Source organism: Silurus meridionalis, chromosome 9 (assembly GCF_014805685.1).
Source record: "Silurus meridionalis isolate SWU-2019-XX chromosome 9, ASM1480568v1, whole genome shotgun sequence".
NCBI classification, from domain to species: Eukaryota; Metazoa; Chordata; class Actinopteri; order Siluriformes; family Siluridae; genus Silurus; species Silurus meridionalis.
Genome location: NC_060892.1, coordinates 18,262,498 through 18,281,100, shown reverse-complemented (window position 1 = coordinate 18,281,100; position 18,603 = coordinate 18,262,498). Strand labels below are relative to the sequence as shown.

Here is an 18,603-nt window from a genome sequence, read left to right as displayed (position 1 = left end):
CAAAAAATGACCTATCACATGGACAACATTTGACTTAACTGTACTGCATATTGCAACGACAACCAGAACAGCTTACACTTATTATGGGATGCCTTATGCTTTGACAATTGTTTTCTTTTTTGTTTGTTTTTTTTTTGTTTGTTTGTTTGTTTCCTTTGCATAGAATTTAATGTTACACTAAGAGTGGTGTTGATATGAACAGCTAAACATTTCCTTAAAAAATTTAGGTTTTTGAAAACAAATAATGGCCTTGAAATCTATCCAAGAGCTATGTCCAAAAGGCAAAATGTTTTCTTATTTGCCACAAGTTTCTTCTTCTTCTCTTGCAGCACGTTCTTTGTGTCTGAATAAGATGTGACCAGGCTGGATGTGTACCAGCTGTGGAAGAGTTCATGAACATATTTTCATAAATGCATAACTACTTTATTTTTTTCAGGGGGGGGGGAACAAGGCATTTGACATCATCTCAGGAAATACACGTCTACCTCCACATCTATAGATATGTTCATTTTAGGGATTTTGGTACATTTATTTGTACGCAAAACATAATTCTACCTTTTATAATGGTGTTACAGAATGTCAGTTGCATCACTGCTAGAATGCGTGTGTGTCTGTGTGGAAATAGTTTTTCTTTACAGGTTTTTTCTTCACAGTTATTATTTTGATAAAACCTTCAAAATAAAACTTATTTCACTCAGATGAGTTATCAAAACAATAGTAGGAGGATGGGCATTGTTGGAGGCTTTGCCTAAATTAGTAATTTAAATACATCTTTTTACGTGTTCTTTGAAATATAGAACACGTGGCTTTTTTGCGGTATCTTGAGGGAATAGTGTACGACAGCTTCCTGACACCTCTGACTTACTTCTCTTATTTAATCCCAAATGTGTTTTGTGTGAATTAATTTTATTTTAAATATGAATATATTAAATATATATATATATATCTTTTTCATTTTTGTTTGTTTCAAAGAATGTCTGCTGAAGTGCAGTTTGTTTGCTCAACAGTTGAAGTTTAAAATGTATTCCAACATTGGAGAACATCCTGACTGTTTTATAAAAAAATCAAATAATAATATTCTGACTTTGAACAATTAATATTACTACTTAACAAAAACCAGTTTTGTATTTCAGATTTCACAAATGAAAACAGATTATTTCTAATAAAGTTGAGTATATGCAGCATGTTTGAAGGTTGTATTTGTTCTGTTAAACTTGGTCCTGCTTGCTCATGTATAGGAAGCTATACATTTGATTCATTTAATTTTAACCAAGGTTTATTGTAGAATTTTTTTTTTTATAGAAGTTTTAATTTTTATAACTGTCATTTGTGTAATTATTATAACTTCAGAGTTCTGACTGTAAGCATATGAAAATATAATAAATTGAAATCTGGTTTATCAAGCTTTCTGCAGATGATCTTGATGCTCTTATTATATACAGTGGCTGTCAAAAGTTTGCAAACACCTCATCTTTTATGGGTATTGAGAGACACCTGAATGTTGCTGTGTATATATATATATATATATATATATATATATATATATATATATATATATATATATATGCAACAAACTAGTTCATTTTAAAGGTATGGAGATTTACTTTGACCAAACAAATATATGTAGGCATATACACTGACCAGGCATAATATTATAACATTCACTCACCGGCCATAATGTTATAAACACTGATAAAGAAATAATCATGGCACCTGTTAGTGGGCAGCAAGTGAACATTTTGTACTGTTAGAAACAGGAAAAATGGCCAAGCATAAGCATTTGGGTGAGTTTGGCGAATGAATGCCCAATGGTTCAGAACTGTTTTGGTAGCAAATTATAAGGCAGGTGGTCATGATGTTATGCCTGATTGGTGACCATAATAATATGCCTGGTCAGTCTATAAATGTACAAATGTTAAACTTTTTCATTGAAAAATCCCCCCTTAGCATGAATAACAGTTTTAGACACTTTTGGCATCTGCAACTAACGTGCACATTGAAACTAACCGTTGTATAAATGTTAATCTTCTTGTTAAAGCGCTCTCATTAAAAACAACAACAATAATAATAATAATAATAATAATTCTTGATATATTTCCTGATATAAAACCAGGAGAGATTGTCACAGGAACGTCCTCAGAAGGTTTGTTTGTAGTTGCAACAAAAGGAACCAATATTTTTGGTAAACATTATCATATAACCATAATTTATGGCACCATATAATCGTTCTTCCTCTAGTGAAAAATATATCATTTAAATTGTATGTGTGGAAAGTTTTAAATCTATAATAAAAATGTAATTGGGAACAGGTTGAGATGTGTAGGGAAGCGACGCGCGTGCACGCCATGTGCTCCGCCCACTGAGCCTTACTGTGAACGCGCGGCTTGGCTCCGCCCCTCCCGGCAGATTTAAACCGTTGTATCAGTAGCCAGGGGGCGGCCATGTTTAGGGTTCTTGGGCCTGCATGGGAAAAAATAACAACACTGTATAGACGCGGTAAATCTTTTCTTCTTAATTATTGCCTCAGCTTTAGTCTTTCAGTGTTCGAGTGGAATTGAACTTGCTGGAAAAGTTCGATAATGAGACTACGGTCGAGGATTATATCCCTGGAGAGCCCTTCTCCTCAGCCCAGCACCCCGCGGCGCAGGCGACAGGATCTCGGTCGAGCACCGCGTTTCGAGCAGCATCAGTGTAAACCCGAGTCTCAGGTGAACCTTTAAAGATCCACGCAACTTTACTATAACTAATGCCTGTGATAAAACCGTAACCGTGTCTAAAATCGCAGCTCCGGTAGAGAGTTAGTCAGTTATCACAACAGCACAGCTGTGTTTGTTATTGTAGCTAGCATGCTTTAAACTAGCCGAATAATACTTATAATGCGATACTCATCTCTCTTACAATAAAGAGCAACACGACTCATGCGGTATTACTGATTCAGTGGAGAGTTATAGTATCTGTAAGCGGCTTGGAAATTGAAAGTCAACCATCAGATAAGAAGATTTGTTAACAATGTAGGCCAGTTTCCTGTTCTCTAAAAACTAGCGTCTGGCTGTACAACTCCTCTCTCAACAACTCCATTTCTTTACCTACAAGGAAATTGTGAAACGTCTTGTGGATTGATTTAGACTGAGCTACAAATCTGTGTTTTCATTCATATATATATATATATATACACACACACATACATGCACTGAACACAGTAAGTGCTGGCTTAAACACCATCAGAATCACTGACTTAATAGGTGTTTTTTTTTCCTGAATATGTATTAAATAACTTTTCTCTCGAGTACGCTGCTTCAAGCAGTGTCTGTTTATGATGCCGTTTCTATCCAATCAGATTTCAGCCATCGCGTCACGTGTTGCGGTCAAAGGAAACCGAATCAACAATGTGGGCACAGGGGGGAAAAAGCTGTAGGCGTAGGCAACATGATGCCAAATATCAAAGGGAATCCATGCTACATAAAATTGGTTGTTTTGAGAGGAAAGGGAAAAGGCTCAGTATTACTATGGTGTTCCTAATAGAGTGCTCTGTGAGCATATAGATGTTTTATGTTATTGTTTTCGTCTGTGATTTTGTGTTTAGGATGTAAAGATTTTAAAGGACTGCTCCAATTTGTACAGCGACGCCGTCCCGACTGTAGTGAAGCGTCCGCGCCTAAGACGTGGAAGAAAAAGGGTTGTTCCTCCACAAGAGGTTAAAGGTAAACACAAGCTTGAGTTAGATTGTCATTGTGGTCTGGTTTGGTGGTGAATCAGTTCTTTTTACATCTAAGCAAACTGAAAGTTACATTTAGCTGTGGAGTTTGAATTTGATGCGTCTTTCATGGGCAGAGTCTGACTTCAAGACACCCGTGCAGCATCTCCGGGAAAAGCATTACTCATCAGTGAACCCTGCTGCCCGCAGCCTTTACTCTCCTGTGGTGCGGTTTGTCACACCCACGAAAGACAGTAGGTACCTCGACTACTCCCACAAGATTGCAGCATCCATTCAGTGCAGACGCGGTTCATGAATTCAATATTCACAGGCATCATTGCTTGCTGAGGCTTGGCAACAATGGCGTTAAGCTGCGTCATATTTTACGCTTTTTAGCAGAGACAAGAATTCTGTTAACATTTATATTGAACAATGCTGCAGAACATCTGCCATCTGTGTTTTTCGTTCCTAGACGAGAGGACGAGGAGAGGCGCAGTGTTCAGCCCTGAGCAGTGTGTGTTCGGATACAGTGCCTTCAGCTCGCTGTCAGAAGACGAAGAGAACGACGAGGTGTTCAGTCCGTGAGTGTCACTTCCTTTTTTGTATTTCCTGCTTAAATGCCTTCTTGTGGCTTTTTTATTTTTTATAATTATATATAAGATTCACGAATGAATAATGAAAAAAGGAAATTCTACTGTTTGGTCATTTCATGTACAATTGCCCACAGATACACGTTCATCAAAAACATCCCAAACCTGTCACCGCAGTCCCGAGCAGTTTCTACTCTTCGAGACATACCACCAAAGACGAGAAGCACACCTGCAGCCACCATGGTGCTCGATTTGGTGAGCTTTTTACGAGTTAGATTTTTTAAAGATATATTTATATGTTTAGTTTGAGTTCTGATCATCTAAATGGACTCTCATTGCTTCTCTTTCGTAGGATGAAACCCTGGTGTTCAGCTCCCTGAACAGGATCGAGGATGCAGAATACACGTTTAACACGGCCTTTCAAGACCAGGAGTACAAGGTCATTGTGAACAGATCACTATTCATTCCCCCCAGTGTGGTGGTGTAGTCGGATGGAAAGTAGTTTAAAAGCTTTGATTTTTAATTACTGGTGTATTTTCTTTTAAACGCAGGTCTATGTGATTCTCAGGCCATATGTGAAGGAGTTTCTACAAGCCATGGTGAAACATTTCGAGGTAAATTGACTTCATATGAAAGTATATTACTGTACAAGCACATTATCTGTGTAAAGCTGCTTTGAGAGAATGTTTATTGTTAAAAGCGCTATACAAATAAAAATGAATTGAATAGAATATTTAATATCAGTATTTCTAAGGTAGACAAGGCCATGGCTTTGCTCAGCTGATATCTAAGCTCAGCTGAAACCAAAAACTATTCAATTGAAAGGAACCATACTCGGTTACGTTCGTGTGTAACAGTGTGATACAGTAATACCTTTACAACAACTATAACTGTTTCGAAAAAGCATTCCATGTTTTCTTCCATGTATCGTTTGTAGATGTTTATTTACACGTCTGCTAAAAAGGAATATGCAGAAATGATCGTGGACATATTGGACCCAAGAAAAAAGCTATTCAGGTAAAGTGTTTTTGATCTTTCTGTGTAAGATTTTATTGCTGTGATGTGTAGGGCTGTAACGATTCCTCGAGTAACTCGATTACAAACATTCAGAGAGGCAAATTATCGAATCCATTTAACTAAACACAGAGCACCGTGTTTCCCACGGACCATTATTACTGACGCACCATCTGCTAAACTCTGAAACGCTCAGGACAGGTAACGCAGAATGAAAAATGGATGAATGGAGGGAAAACAGTGAGGAGTGGGGGAGAAAATTCATATGGAAGCCTGTTTCCACCACATTAAATAAAAAGTTTGCCGAATTCCACCTTTTTTCTTACAATTTGAGTGTATTTCAAAATATTTTATCCAATCGGGCAGGGTCACCCCTCTATAGTGCCAGAAAGCTTGACACATTAAAAAGAAATCGGCTATAATCAATAGTATCGCATGGTATACACCGAAGCCTTCGATCTCTGGACAGAACTTTTTAACAATCAGCTCTGGAGGAGACGAAACAAGACAGATGAAGCAGAGGAGCCCCTTCATACATCAACAGCTTTAAACTTCAGGCCGACAACATGGTTACTGGTGGAGGCACCAGAAATGTCGACTTTTTTTTTAAATTGCAAAGAAAAAGTTAGAATTAGGCAAAAAAAGTTGTTTGTTTTTATGTGGGGAAACGGGCGTAGGAATCGTAGGATTCAGGCCAATTAAGAGACAAAGTTTCCAAAGCCCCCTTTTTTCTGCAATTTATTTTTATTCATGATGTCATATCACATCAAAATGTAAATATATACAAATTCACTAAATAGGTTTAGTTTTAACAGATACTCTTATATGCAATTTCGGCTATAAAAATGACGTTAGTTTTAGGAGATGTGACTTATTTTCTCCTGTATATTTAGTGTTGCTCTTTAATAAAGAAAATCACCTCTTATTCGATTACTCGATAGAATACTCAATTACTAAAATAAACGATAGCAACTGTGTGTGTGTGTGTGTGTGTGTGTGTGTGTGTGTGTGTGTGTGTGTCAAAGAAAGTAATTTTCTATTTCCTTCCCCTGTAAAAGACATCGACTGTATCAGGAGGACTGTGCGTGCGTGCTTGGACACTATATTAAGGACTTGGAGGTGCTGGAAAGAGATCTTTCCAAAACAGTGATTCTGGACAACGCACCTCACACTTTCCCGTATCACGTATGAGCTTTCACTTCCACAGTTTTTGGTGGCCATATTTTATTATTAATGTAACAGTTTTGTTAAATATTAAACAAAAAACAACTATAATGATAAAATATTTTCCTGTTTTCTTCCAGCTAATGAACACGATGGCCATAAAGAGCTGGTGTGGGGACAAAGAGGACAAAGAGCTCCAGAGACTCATACCTTCCTTGGAGAAGCTCATCCAAGCTGTGAGAACTATCGTTTGTCTCGTATACAATAAACACAATAAAACACTGTTGTTTATTATTAATAAACACAAGCAATTAAATCCCGTTTTGAACACTCTATTCAGTATCCTTACATTATTTACATTAAATTAACTCTCAAATGCTTTGACTTTTAGAAGGACTTCAGGACGGTGCTCAAGAGGAGGACGGATCATTTTCACAGCCTGCTCACTGAAGACTAAAATCCCATATTTTTGTATATAAATTCCTGTACATAATAGTACTTTGGCTGTAATATAGATTGAATCATATTACAATTGAATTGCAGTTTTCACTAAATATAAAGGAGCTCCAGCCTTGTTTGGAGTGATGGCTTTAATTGTTCTGCTTTTTTTTTTTCCTTTTTAATTTATTGTGTTTATGCTAATTTATTATTGCTGCTTTTGACGCGACACTTTAAAATGGATGGTGTGTAATTGTCACAGTTGTGCACTTATACACACTTGTATAAAATGTCCTGGATTTTGCTACCTGATTAAATTCCTTCAAAAACAATAAAATTTGTTTGTTTGAAAAACATCGTCTGGGTACCGAAATGTAGTTCAGCAGTTATACATTGTGTGTGTGTGTGCGTGTGTGTGTGTGTGTGTGTATAGTAATTGTTTCTGCTGCAATCCGGTGCTGTACGGGTACATGTGAAGGATAATATATCATTCTGTGTTGTTTTTGAGAATGTATCGCCAAAATATTCTCTACACTAGAAGAAGCCAAAGGTGAACAGGATGGAATGAGTGTTGACACTGACGTTAAAAAGGCTCTGAAGCAAAATACAATTGTACATGAGAACAGAAAAAGATGGACAAAGGAGGAAAGGTTTCATTGTGAGATGTTTGCACTCCTATAGCATAAAAAGATTAAGACCATGCTTCTACTGTTTGGGGCAACAGTTCGAGGAGGGATTTGTTCTTGGTACAGCATGCCAGTGCCACTGCACAAAGCGAACTATATAAATAACACGGTTCCACCAGTTTGATTAGGAGAACCTCAAGTGGCCTTCACACCTAAACACCTTTAGGAGAAACTCGGATGTCGGTTATAGGTCAGGAGCCTTCATCCAACATCAGTACATGACATCACAAATGATGTATGAATGAAACACGCCTGGACAAGGGGGTCTGCCAAATGCCCAAAATTTACATGAAGACTCGCAAACAGAAACTCAGACTTGATGCTTACGAGAAAATAAATAACAAAAACTGGTGGAAAGTTTTGAGGAAATATAACCGACTGCTTCAGATTTATTAACACATTTCCTGCTACATCCAGCAGATGGAGTCGTGTTTTCGCGTGTCCCAGTTTCCGTTACAAGAGAAGAAGAAGCACCGGAAGTTGTGTTGTGTAAATATGGCGGCGTTGGTTGGTGAGTCTCGCAAAAGCAAAATCTGGCATGTTTTCGTTATAAAAACAGAGCTGCCTGATTTACCCTCTAATATGAGCAATAAGCGGTAACTAATGCAAATGTTTGGGTTAAATTCTGCTGTAGGTTTGTTCATATTCTTGGCTCTTTTTTGTGTTTTGTTCCCTGACCTTGTATTTAACTCACGGCTAGCAGAGCTACAGATGTGATGTGTAAAAGAGCAAACCTGTGAATGATCTCTAAAGTCTTCCTGCTCCTTATAAAAGAGCATTTGGAATTGGAATCATGATACTTCAGTGTATTCTTTCTATTCAGTTAACTCTTCAGTGTAATGCACCAGTGTACTCTTATAATCAACATGTAATCAGAGTTATGAGTGATAGTTAAAGCCTGGAGTAAACGGTGCCTTCAAATAAGTTCATAAGTCACAGTAAAGAGCTCCTGATTACGACCTTGTGTGTTCCAGTGGTTATGATAGGGAACTGTGAAAATGCCGAATTAATACTATATACACTCACTGTCCATTTTATTGTAACACCTCCATATCTGCATATTAATGCAGTTCTCTAATCAGCCACTCATGTGGCAGCAGCACAGTTGATAAAATCATGCTGGTCAAGAGCTTCAGTGTTCACATCAAACCTCTATCTCTCCAAAGAATGGAGAAATAGTCTGATCTCTTTGCTCATGATTGTGTTAGATTCCACTGAACTGGTCTTTTGCTCTTGTAGCCTGTTGACTTCAAGGTTCGATGTGTCTCATGTTCTGAATTGCTTTTCTGCTCACCACATTTGTAAAGAGTGATCATGAGAGTTACTCTATCCTTTATGGCAGGTGAAAGCAGTCTTTTATCAAGGTGTTTCCTTTCACAGAGGCTTTCCCTCAATGTTATTTGCACCGCTCTACGTTGAGAATTTTGTATAAGAACAAGAAGTTCTGAATTTCTCAACCCGGCCCATCTGTAACCAACAAAGTCATCAAGATCACACCTTTTTCCCCATTCGTTTGATGTGAACATTACCCAATGCCTTTGACTTGTAACAGTGATTTTATTCATTGTGCTGCTGCCACTAAATAATTGAGTGATTCCTAGAAAACTGCTTGAATGTACAGGTGTTCCTTATAAACTTGATAATGAGTGTAGGATGTTTCTGATGGGAATCGAAATGGAACGTTGGTAAATAAGAACTGGCAAGGCAGCATATTCAAAACGATCTTACCCCAAAACCATTTAAATTTGTCACAGGTAATGCAGCAGAACGTGTTCTGTTTGTTATAGAGTGCTAATGGATATCATTCCCTGGAATACCATGTAGTCTGAAATATTTCTAGTTTCAGAACTTATTGTTGAGAATGTTATGCATTATTTTCCATCTTAACTCCAATGTTCATATTAGAGCTCAGGGTATTTTTAGTGCGCGATACTTACGCAATACTCACTGTTTTACAAACTGAGCTGATCGTATGCAAATTGAAAATAAATTCTTATACAACAATGTAAAGGTGTTTTCAAGTTTAAGATCTGTGACATGCTTATGTAACATCCTCATGTATATATTGAGTCAATAAATTCATAATCAGTTCAGCATTTCTCAGGTCTCAGTATCTGTAGTTGAAAAACTAGTTATAATTTTTGGTTGTTTTGCCCCCAGACAAATAAATATGATGATTACAGAGGTATTTTTCAAAGTTCTGGCATCCGTTTTATTCTTGTTAATGATCCGTTAATGTTTTTTGGTCTTTCAGTTCCTCGCCTTGCCACACTCGGCTCCTTTTCACTAAGGTGGGACGTTACATTATCCATCTACCTGCATTCAGAATGCTTGTGAATGGCTTTGGTTTGGCGTCATGTTGATGCAGAGAGATACCGAGCTCTAATCAAGCATTAATCTCTGTTACAGACCCCTTTCTTCATTCGCTGCTCAAAGGGCGGTTGTGCTCAAGAACAGAAACGATGAAGAAGCTAAGAGGTATGGAAGGTTGTGGAAATTGTGGATTTGAAGTCAGTTAAATAATTTTATTTGGGAAAAAAAATGTGGAGACCTTCAAATTGAAACAAATCCAGCGTTCGATTAGAAAACCACCAAATAGAGAATTATTATCTTTAGCTATTCATGAACATGATCAGTAGGAGATGAGTAAATACACAAGTGGCAGTTTATTTATTAAAAACTGCTGTCATTTCTGTAGTCTGGTTTCATTCAGAGGGAAAAGCACAGCTGTGGCAGCGAAGCCCACCACGGCAGTGAGCACCAAAGGCGAATATGTCATTACCAAGCTCGATGACCTGGTGAACTGGGCACGCAGAGTAAGTATTGTTTTTTTTAATCAGTGTCTTGTTTTGTTTGTTTGTTTGTTTGTTTGTTTTTTCTATCAGGAATGTGTTACCTTCCTTTTTCAGAGCTCCTTGTGGCCCATGACCTTTGGCTTGGCGTGTTGTGCTGTGGAGATGATGCACATGGCCGCACCTCGCTATGACATGGATCGCTTCGGGGTTGTGTTTAGAGCCAGCCCTAGGCAGGCTGACGTCATGATTGTCGCTGGAACACTCACCAACAAGATGGCTCCTGCTTTACGCAAGGTATCATCATGATAATTCCTGGTACATAAGGCTGTGAACATCCCATTCCACATTTTTCAGCATTCAATAATAACCTCCATCTTTTTGAGAATATTTTCTGTGCACATTCAGCCACATTAGGAAAGTCAGGTAATGATGTAGGGAGGAGGTCAGAGCTCTATAGCAGGCTACTTAAGATCTTCCACTTCAACCCATGTAAAGCATAGCTTCATGAAGCTGGCTTTGTGGTTACAGTTTAGGAAGCCGCACATGTGGTTATAAAAGTCAGGTGTCACATGTCTATGTAGTATGTCTATGTAGGGGTCATTTGGCATAAACAAATATGAAATAGAAAAAAATCGTACCAAATGTTTAAAACCGATTGTAAAACCTTTTTTTAAAATGATGCAACATAATTAATGCCCCAATTTTTTTTAATGTCATTATTCATATTTTCACATATGGAACCTCTGTCCATTATTCGGATGTATTTCTGAAAATCCTTACACGTTTACATATGCAAAGTAAAACGTTTTTTTGTTGCTGTAGGTGTACGATCAGATGCCTGAGCCCAGATATGTCATTTCTATGGGAAGGTAAGGACAAACGTTTGTCTCCCAAAAATTTCCCGGTGCAACAATTAACATGTTTTTTGTTTATTTAACCCAGATATAGTAGCACAGGGGTGATCTTTTCTAGAATCATTAATTACTAATGATTTTTATTTATAGCAGTAATTATGTAAATTAGCAGGTCTACTAATAGAATAACAGAACAGATGCACGTGCAGCAGTTACTGGTTGTATATGTCTTTACAAAATAGCAAAAAATGGATTCGAGCAGGAAATATAAGCGTATAATGCACGCTCTTTTGAATTCTAAAGGAGGACAGGAGCTGCGCAGACTGAATTGTAGAAAGAGTAGAGTGAGTTTTCACACTGATGATTATAAGAGCAGCTGCTTCATATGCATTTGATCGTGTGCTTCTATCCCGAGCCATATGTGTTCTCCTCCTGTCTGGTGCTGCGTTCATCAGGGTGCTTTATATTCATGTTTTTGTTTTGTTTTTTAAATATGAAAGCAGAAAAGTTTTTTTTTTTTTTTTAATTAAATAAAAATAAGCATGTATTAATATGAACAACAGTAAGAAGAAAAGCATGTAAACGGTGTCTGTTTTGGAAGGATTAAACATGATCAGTGCGGAGGGACCTCGCATAAATTGAGTTATAGGAAATGTAGAAATGACAGAGTGCGATGTGAAATAGGCGGCTACAGTCGTCCCTCGATATCTAGGTAGTTTACGTGCCAAAACCGACCGATAAATGGCGCAACCCCGAAAATCCAGCCGCATAATGTAGATTTTCACGAACAAGAATGATACGCGTTCTTGTATGATACACACTGTAGGGTGTTTGAGCTATGCTTTTACTTCATTTTTATAATTAAAAATGATATTTTTATGAATAAATTACCGTATTTCGACCTAAAAGTCAAGAAAAACAATTTACTATAAGTTTAGATTTAACGAGGGACTACTGTATTACAGCCTCGGCTTATTATTATTATAATTATTATTATTATTATTATTCTACAGCAGAAATTTGTTAAATTTTAACACCTATGAAATCATTCGAGTTCCTTTTCCCACTTTTGTCTGTCTTGAGCATAAAAGAAAAGACGAATGTGATCTAAATGTATCTTTAATGAAAGCTTGACCAGAGCAATGTTTCTATAGAAACAGTAACATTGTAAAAATTAATATATTAATATAAATATAGGATTTGCATTGCAGCTAACATTACTGCCCAGGCTGTTGTTATAAAATAAAGAAATTACATGAACACACACAATTCTGGCCAATCAGATTGAGGCATTTTGCAGGGCTGTACAATGTGTATGGTGATCATAGTGGAACAGAAGTATGTTACTGTATATGAAGTGAATGTAGACATTTTCTGCTCTCTGGAGTAAAAGAAAAGAAGTCTTTTACACTCTCTGCCCCACTTACACACTCTGCTCCACTTTACACCTAATGCATCATCCGAAGGGTTGCGTACGGAGTGTCTGTATTCAAGCTTGCGAAAGACGATCCGATCCAATTATGACCCAGATCTTTTTTTTTTTTTTGCAGTGTGATTTCTATATAAAGGAGAGGGACGAGATTTCTCACCATAGGCTTCCAAAAATGTTTTGAGGATAAGAGTTTGCCGCTCGTTACTGTTGAATGCAACTGTGAAGCTCATAAACCAAACAGTTAATAAAACGTTATAGTCAGTGGAAGAATTGTACTATGTATGATGTGTATGATGTGTTATTTTGTAGTTGTGCTAATGGTGGAGGATACTATCACTACTCCTACTCAGTGGTCAGAGGCTGTGACCGGATCGTCCCTGTGGACATTTACGTTCCAGGTACTTTCAGATTGAACATTTCAACAAAGCAACAGTTTACATTTTAAATGTGACTAATGTTTGTCTTTTTTTTTCCCCTCGAAGGCTGTCCACCAACTGCCGAGGCTCTGCTTTACGGAACGCTGCAGTTACAGAGGAAAATTAAGCGGGAAAAGAAGATGAGAATTTGGTATCGCAAATAAGACGTGCTTTCGCAGGTGGTCTGTTGTAAATGTTTTATTTAATGGTAATAAGTCTGTCAGGAGCTGTTTGCTGTTTAGCTCAGGCTCCTCCTCTTTACAATAAAGGACTCTCGGTTGAATCAGGACTCTTATTGAACTGTTGAAAGATAATGTTTAATCTCAGGAGGTGGGTTATTACACAATCTCCACATGAATTGACTACTTTAGCCCGATAGCTAAACTGATAGCCGTTATGCCAAAGTGTATTTATATTGCATGTCGCTTCCCCATTTTAGTTTCGCTGAAGGTTACCGAGTGGTCGTTCGATCGGAACAGGTTGTACAAGGCAGGTAATTCATGATCAGATGCATGTGGTCCACGTTCCAGTTTGACACAACCCATGACGCAAACAAACTTATATTTAATGGCTGCCTACATAAACAAACAGCCAAGTAAACAAACCCTTTTAAACAATTTTTTCCCATAAATCTCCAATTCCCACCAACTTAAAAGCAATGTCCTCTATCACACACCATTATACTTTCATTCTATTCTATTCGTATAGCACTTTTAACAGTAGACAGTGTCAACTCAAGTAGATCACAAAGCAGTTTTAGATTGAGAAGAATAAAAAATAGAAATAAAGTAAATTAGTGTGTCTCTATAAGCTTAACCCTATTGAGCAAGTCGGAGACACTGGTGACGAGAAATCCCTTGAGGTGTTTCAGGAAGAACCTTAACTCAAAAAAAAAAAACCTGTTCTCATTTTTCTTGTGTAAAATCCAGGAGTTTGACTACAAATTTTATTTGAACATATCACACACACGAATTTCAAATATTATTTGTGAGAGTAGCAGGTATTGTGCTCGAGTCCATTTTGAAATGTTCGATGTAGGACACAAAGAGAAGTGAACAAAATGTTTTTCACAGCAAAGAAACTGTACCATCAATATAGGTAGATAGTGAGAAGTATAGAAATAACTTAATAAAGTGTGAAATTACTGTTTAAAACATACATTGCTTAAATGGCTGGCTTTTTAAATGCGCCAAAAAAAAGCAGTTAAACTATTGAACCAATTAATATTTTGTTTACTTTAATCAGGACATCTGAGTGGCTGAACAATCGATGGACTGTGCTGTTTTATCCCTGTTTGTTGTGTTACCAAATTCAGCACAGGTACTGAAGTACATCTTAGTTCACTTGGTGTGAAAATATCCACCTGATGTGTTCAATGGAAAAACACTACACAAAACTTTTTTTCTCTCTGCTGATTTGTACCACCAGTTTCGATTATTGATGCTTTTCTTTAAATGTTTCGGCTACCTTGTCATCTTATTTTTATTTATTTTTAATTCCTCCAGAACCAACTGTCACTCAAGACATTGGGACGATTTTAGAACCATTCACACCATGATGTGTTAGATTTTAGAACCACACTACTTGGAAATTTCAACATGTAGCTCTGATTTTGCAGTTTAGACACATTATAGACCTCTGTGATAGGATTATAGACACTTTTGATATAGAAGTGTGTAGCTAGATAGACAGACAAGATCAACTTCTAACTGTTGATTCTAGACATGGACACTATCATTGGAAATTAATACTTTGATCATGATCATTCAGTCTTGTGCTTTTTTTTTATTAGCATGTGTATTTATACATATTTTGTGACTCCAACCACAAAATTTTAATTATACAAAATTTTTGGATTTACACTTTCTCCCTATACAACAGATAGCGTTTAGCAAAACAAAAACAAGACATTGAAAAGCACAGTAGACAGGTATGTAAGCTCATGCCTGTGGCTTATTCTTTCAGTACAGTTGGTGTAATCATTTTGTTGAAAGAATAGTATTTGCATTCTTTCGGTGGGTTGATGTCCATCAGTGTGGTGCTGATGTTCTCCTTTTTGAATCCAGCTTCTAGCAGCTGAGGCACCTGCGTTTCCTGAAAAAGAAGCACACACGTGCACACTTGGTAATTAACTTGTCTGAGATTTTTTATATTAATTCACTGTGCTTAGGATACACACCTGGAACATTTTGTCTATGTTGTCATATTTGGAGTTGAGCAGTTCGCCCCAGGAGGTGAGGTTGCAGTAGGTGAGGACGCCACCAGACTTCAGCAGCCTCTTAGCATGGGCCTGAAGCATGTTAATGATGAAGACAAGAATGATAAATGTGAAAAAGAGATTTAGATTTGTGCTAAAGGGACTAGTGCCTAGAGCTAAGTAGGGCAGTTAATAACTCGTTCCTCGTTCACATTTTACATTCTGCTGAAATGCTAATTACGTTTTTGAATAATCAATATATTTAACTGGTTATCTGACTAACAGATATAAGCCAATGTTGCTCAGTTGTTTGCCTTTCTAAAACACTCACTTAGCCGTACTGCACATATTTAGACCTCTTTAGCACCATTAGGTTGTCATTGCACCTAGTGGTCAAAAATATGAAGTGCAACAAACCAAACAAAGGACCACTGAGGCAGGTATCCTGCTGCCCCATGCTCAATCTGAACATTTTTAGTGGATACTCTGAGCTACTAAACCCAAGCCCAGATAAATGGGTAGGGTTGCGTTATCGTAAAACAATGAGCTTTTTTCAAATAATAAATAGGAGCTACAAGGAAACAATTCACAAACAAATTGTGTCTATGATGTAATATTTCTATTGTAAGAAATATTGCAAAGATTAGAAGAACAAAAATTATACTGCAGATAATATTTGTACATCAAAAATGCTTGAAAGTGACTTTTTTGTAGGAAAGGAAACAAATGCATGTTCTTTTTTTACAATGTATTTTTTGTTTTTGTATTATTTGGTTTGTTTGTTTTTGTGGTTTTGGAGACATAGTTGGACTATACATTTTGATGAAACAAACGAATGCTGCCTGACAGTGGTGAATGACTGGTTGACTTAACTTTTTTGAGTGTTTCATTATTATAAACAGCAGTTAGGCCCACCCGAACTCTATGTTCATGAGCCACAAATGCACTTATTCATCTTTATAGTTTACTTTATCCTTTCTATGATACTTTATCACTTTACCTTAATGAAGTTAAACTGGTGAGTGTGCCATGTTTCCTCTGACAAGGGATATGTATCATACAGGATTCCTGTAACAAAATAACATCCGTAAGAGCACTTAAACTACAGTTTGCATCATTATGTGCACTGTGCAAAACACTATGATTATAGCATTTCTCTAACCATCAAAGTGACCATCAGGGAGGGTGGGAACCACGTCTTCCCACAGACCTTTAAGAGGAACAATCTGTATGGGTTTTAAAAATAAATAAATAAGTTACAATTATTTTCACTCTGTATGACAATATGAATGAAATAAGCAAACAAAAGTCCTTTTTCACCTTATGAGGCTGAGACTTTGCCCATTCTTCCAACCTTTGGTACACACCGTCGTTGCACTCAATGATCCAATGTTCCTCAATAGGAAAGGATTCAATTTTAGTGGCAGCTATGGCCATGCCAAAGCCAATCTCAAGGACACGTCCACCTACACAGCAGAACAGAAGGGTGACTTTAAATAAAGAAACTCACGATTGGAAATGATTTCTACTACTGATTACACCAGTCAAGGCCAATGATTATATAATATGTAGTATGATTGCTTGAGTGCAAGTCCTACAACTAAGACAGAAGTGAACATGAGAAACACTACACGAGGCCATGGTATGTCTAAGAAGGATAAAAATAGACAAGTGAAACAGTGAGCATGTGACCAGCAACAGCCCCTCAGTCAGGGTTTGAACAGGATTTTTAGGGGCCATCTGCAATTTTTCCCAAAGATATTATAGAACTAGTGAACTAGGAACTAGTGTAAGCATTTCTGTTCATGGAAATAATAAACATACTCTTTAGGTTGATTGTAAAACAATGTAATTCATTTTGTAGGTAGAAAATTGTTCAAATGTCAATTGTGGAGATTTAATTCACTTTTGATAGGATATTTTTAAATCAGTATATTTGCTTTCATACTGGTTCAAACACCGATTTCTTTTTTCTTTTTCTTTTTTTAACGCAGTGATAGAAAATACATACAATCATTTCCAAAAATATTCTATTTACAGTTACTTTCAAAATTTAAATTATTTTTTTAATACATGTTAGGTTTAATCCAAACCTCATATATATATATATATATATATATATATATATATATAGTAAAAAAAAAACCAATATTAATAATCTCAGCATGGTCAGACTGTTTTGTATGTTAGAAAAATTCAGAATTAAAAAATTTCAAGGCTGCAAAATTTTTTTTTTTTTAATTATAAATACGCAAATTATTATTGTGCATGTATTTGCATAACCGGAGAGTGTTTAGTCTGTTTTTGTGTTTTGTAGTTCATTGATGGACGGGGAAATCAGATGTCCTGGTTAACATATGGAAGCAACCTTTAACCTTGTGATAGTTCGTTTTGATCCCGGCATTGTGTGTGTGTGTGTGTGTGTGTGTGTGTGTGTGTCACAGCTGTAGTGTACATGAGGGGAAATTAAAGATTGCATGTTTATTCATAATCGGTTAAAATACTTTAGATTGCGTTCTCGTGCACTTGCACGCGCGCACACAATTTGTTGCTCCATTGTTTGATCAAGTTTCCAGTGTGTGTGTCATGTGCACACACTATAGTGCAAAAGAATGCATTGATATTCATCTGTAAATCAGGATTAAGAGGAATTACCTTTGGACGCTGCGACAGTCGACAGGGAGTGCATGTAGGGAGTCTCCCAGCGCTCCATGACGGGTTTCCCCAAAATCTCCAGGTGTGTGTCGGTCTCATTGTAATCGGCGCTCGCGTCGTGCCAGCCTTGCTTGCAGTTCTCTCCTTTGGAGAAAATCGGCTGGGAGGTGGTCATGACTATATGATTTATTCAGGTTAGAGGGGAAGGAGTAGATGTGGTGCGTCCGGGGCACTGCAGGTTGGGGAAAAGAGGAAATCTGCCTCTGGGGCGAGTGTTATATGTTGAAAGAAGTGCTGATTCCGCAGGGAGGTCGTACAATATTCTGTACTTTAACTGGGCCTCTGCGATAAGGAGCTGGAAGGAGGCGGTCACATTTACCAAGACAGCTGGAGCAGCACGTTCACAATGTCAAGAGAAAAGTTTCACGTGGAGCCCTTTAGTGTAGCTCAATACTCAATCACTCCAGTGTGGTATCCTTCCGCCGAGCAGTCACTACGTCCAAACATAGTCTTACTACAGTACCAAACCTCAAAAATAGACATTTGAAATATGATTTAGTACAATAGAATGACCTTTGGACTGTAGGATCATCTACAAAGTACAGCGCACAAAATGTAAATGAGAGGCTGTAAGACCATATATGGGGATGTGGGCGTGTCTCGGGGAA

At 37.3% G+C, this 18,603-nt stretch overlaps 3 protein-coding genes across 3 annotated transcripts; 2 read left to right on the top strand and 1 right to left on the bottom strand.

Annotated features, from left to right (window-relative positions):
* The first annotated feature begins 2,407 nt into the window (after positions 1–2,407).
* Positions 2,408–7,256, top strand: ctdspl3 (CTD (carboxy-terminal domain, RNA polymerase II, polypeptide A) small phosphatase like 3). Its single transcript, XM_046856903.1, has 11 exons — positions 2,408–2,708; positions 3,584–3,701; positions 3,832–3,948; positions 4,167–4,275; positions 4,422–4,539; positions 4,637–4,723; positions 4,836–4,898; positions 5,222–5,301; positions 6,357–6,483; positions 6,603–6,698; positions 6,854–7,256. Exons 1-11 carry the CDS (start codon positions 2,580–2,582, stop codon positions 6,917–6,919), a joined length of 1,110 nt encoding a protein of 369 aa, XP_046712859.1. The 5' UTR covers positions 2,408–2,579; the 3' UTR covers positions 6,920–7,256.
* A 735-nt stretch (positions 7,257–7,991) lies between these two features.
* Positions 7,992–13,366, top strand: ndufs7 (NADH:ubiquinone oxidoreductase core subunit S7). The gene is made up of 8 exons (XM_046858186.1): positions 7,992–8,097; positions 9,841–9,877; positions 9,996–10,064; positions 10,285–10,402; positions 10,496–10,675; positions 11,204–11,250; positions 12,977–13,065; positions 13,150–13,366. Exons 1-8 carry the CDS (start codon positions 8,007–8,009, stop codon positions 13,245–13,247), a joined length of 729 nt encoding a protein of 242 aa, XP_046714142.1. The 5' UTR covers positions 7,992–8,006; the 3' UTR covers positions 13,248–13,366.
* Positions 13,367–14,848: 1,482 nt separating this feature from the next.
* On the bottom strand, positions 14,849–18,480 carry gamt (guanidinoacetate N-methyltransferase). The gene is made up of 6 exons (XM_046858188.1): positions 17,936–18,480; positions 16,601–16,746; positions 16,443–16,506; positions 16,281–16,348; positions 15,263–15,373; positions 14,849–15,177 (listed from the first exon to the last, which is right to left on the bottom strand). Exons 1-6 carry the CDS (start codon positions 18,108–18,110, stop codon positions 15,037–15,039), a joined length of 705 nt encoding a protein of 234 aa, XP_046714144.1. The 5' UTR covers positions 18,111–18,480; the 3' UTR covers positions 14,849–15,036.
* Positions 18,481–18,603: the final 123 nt, after the last annotated feature.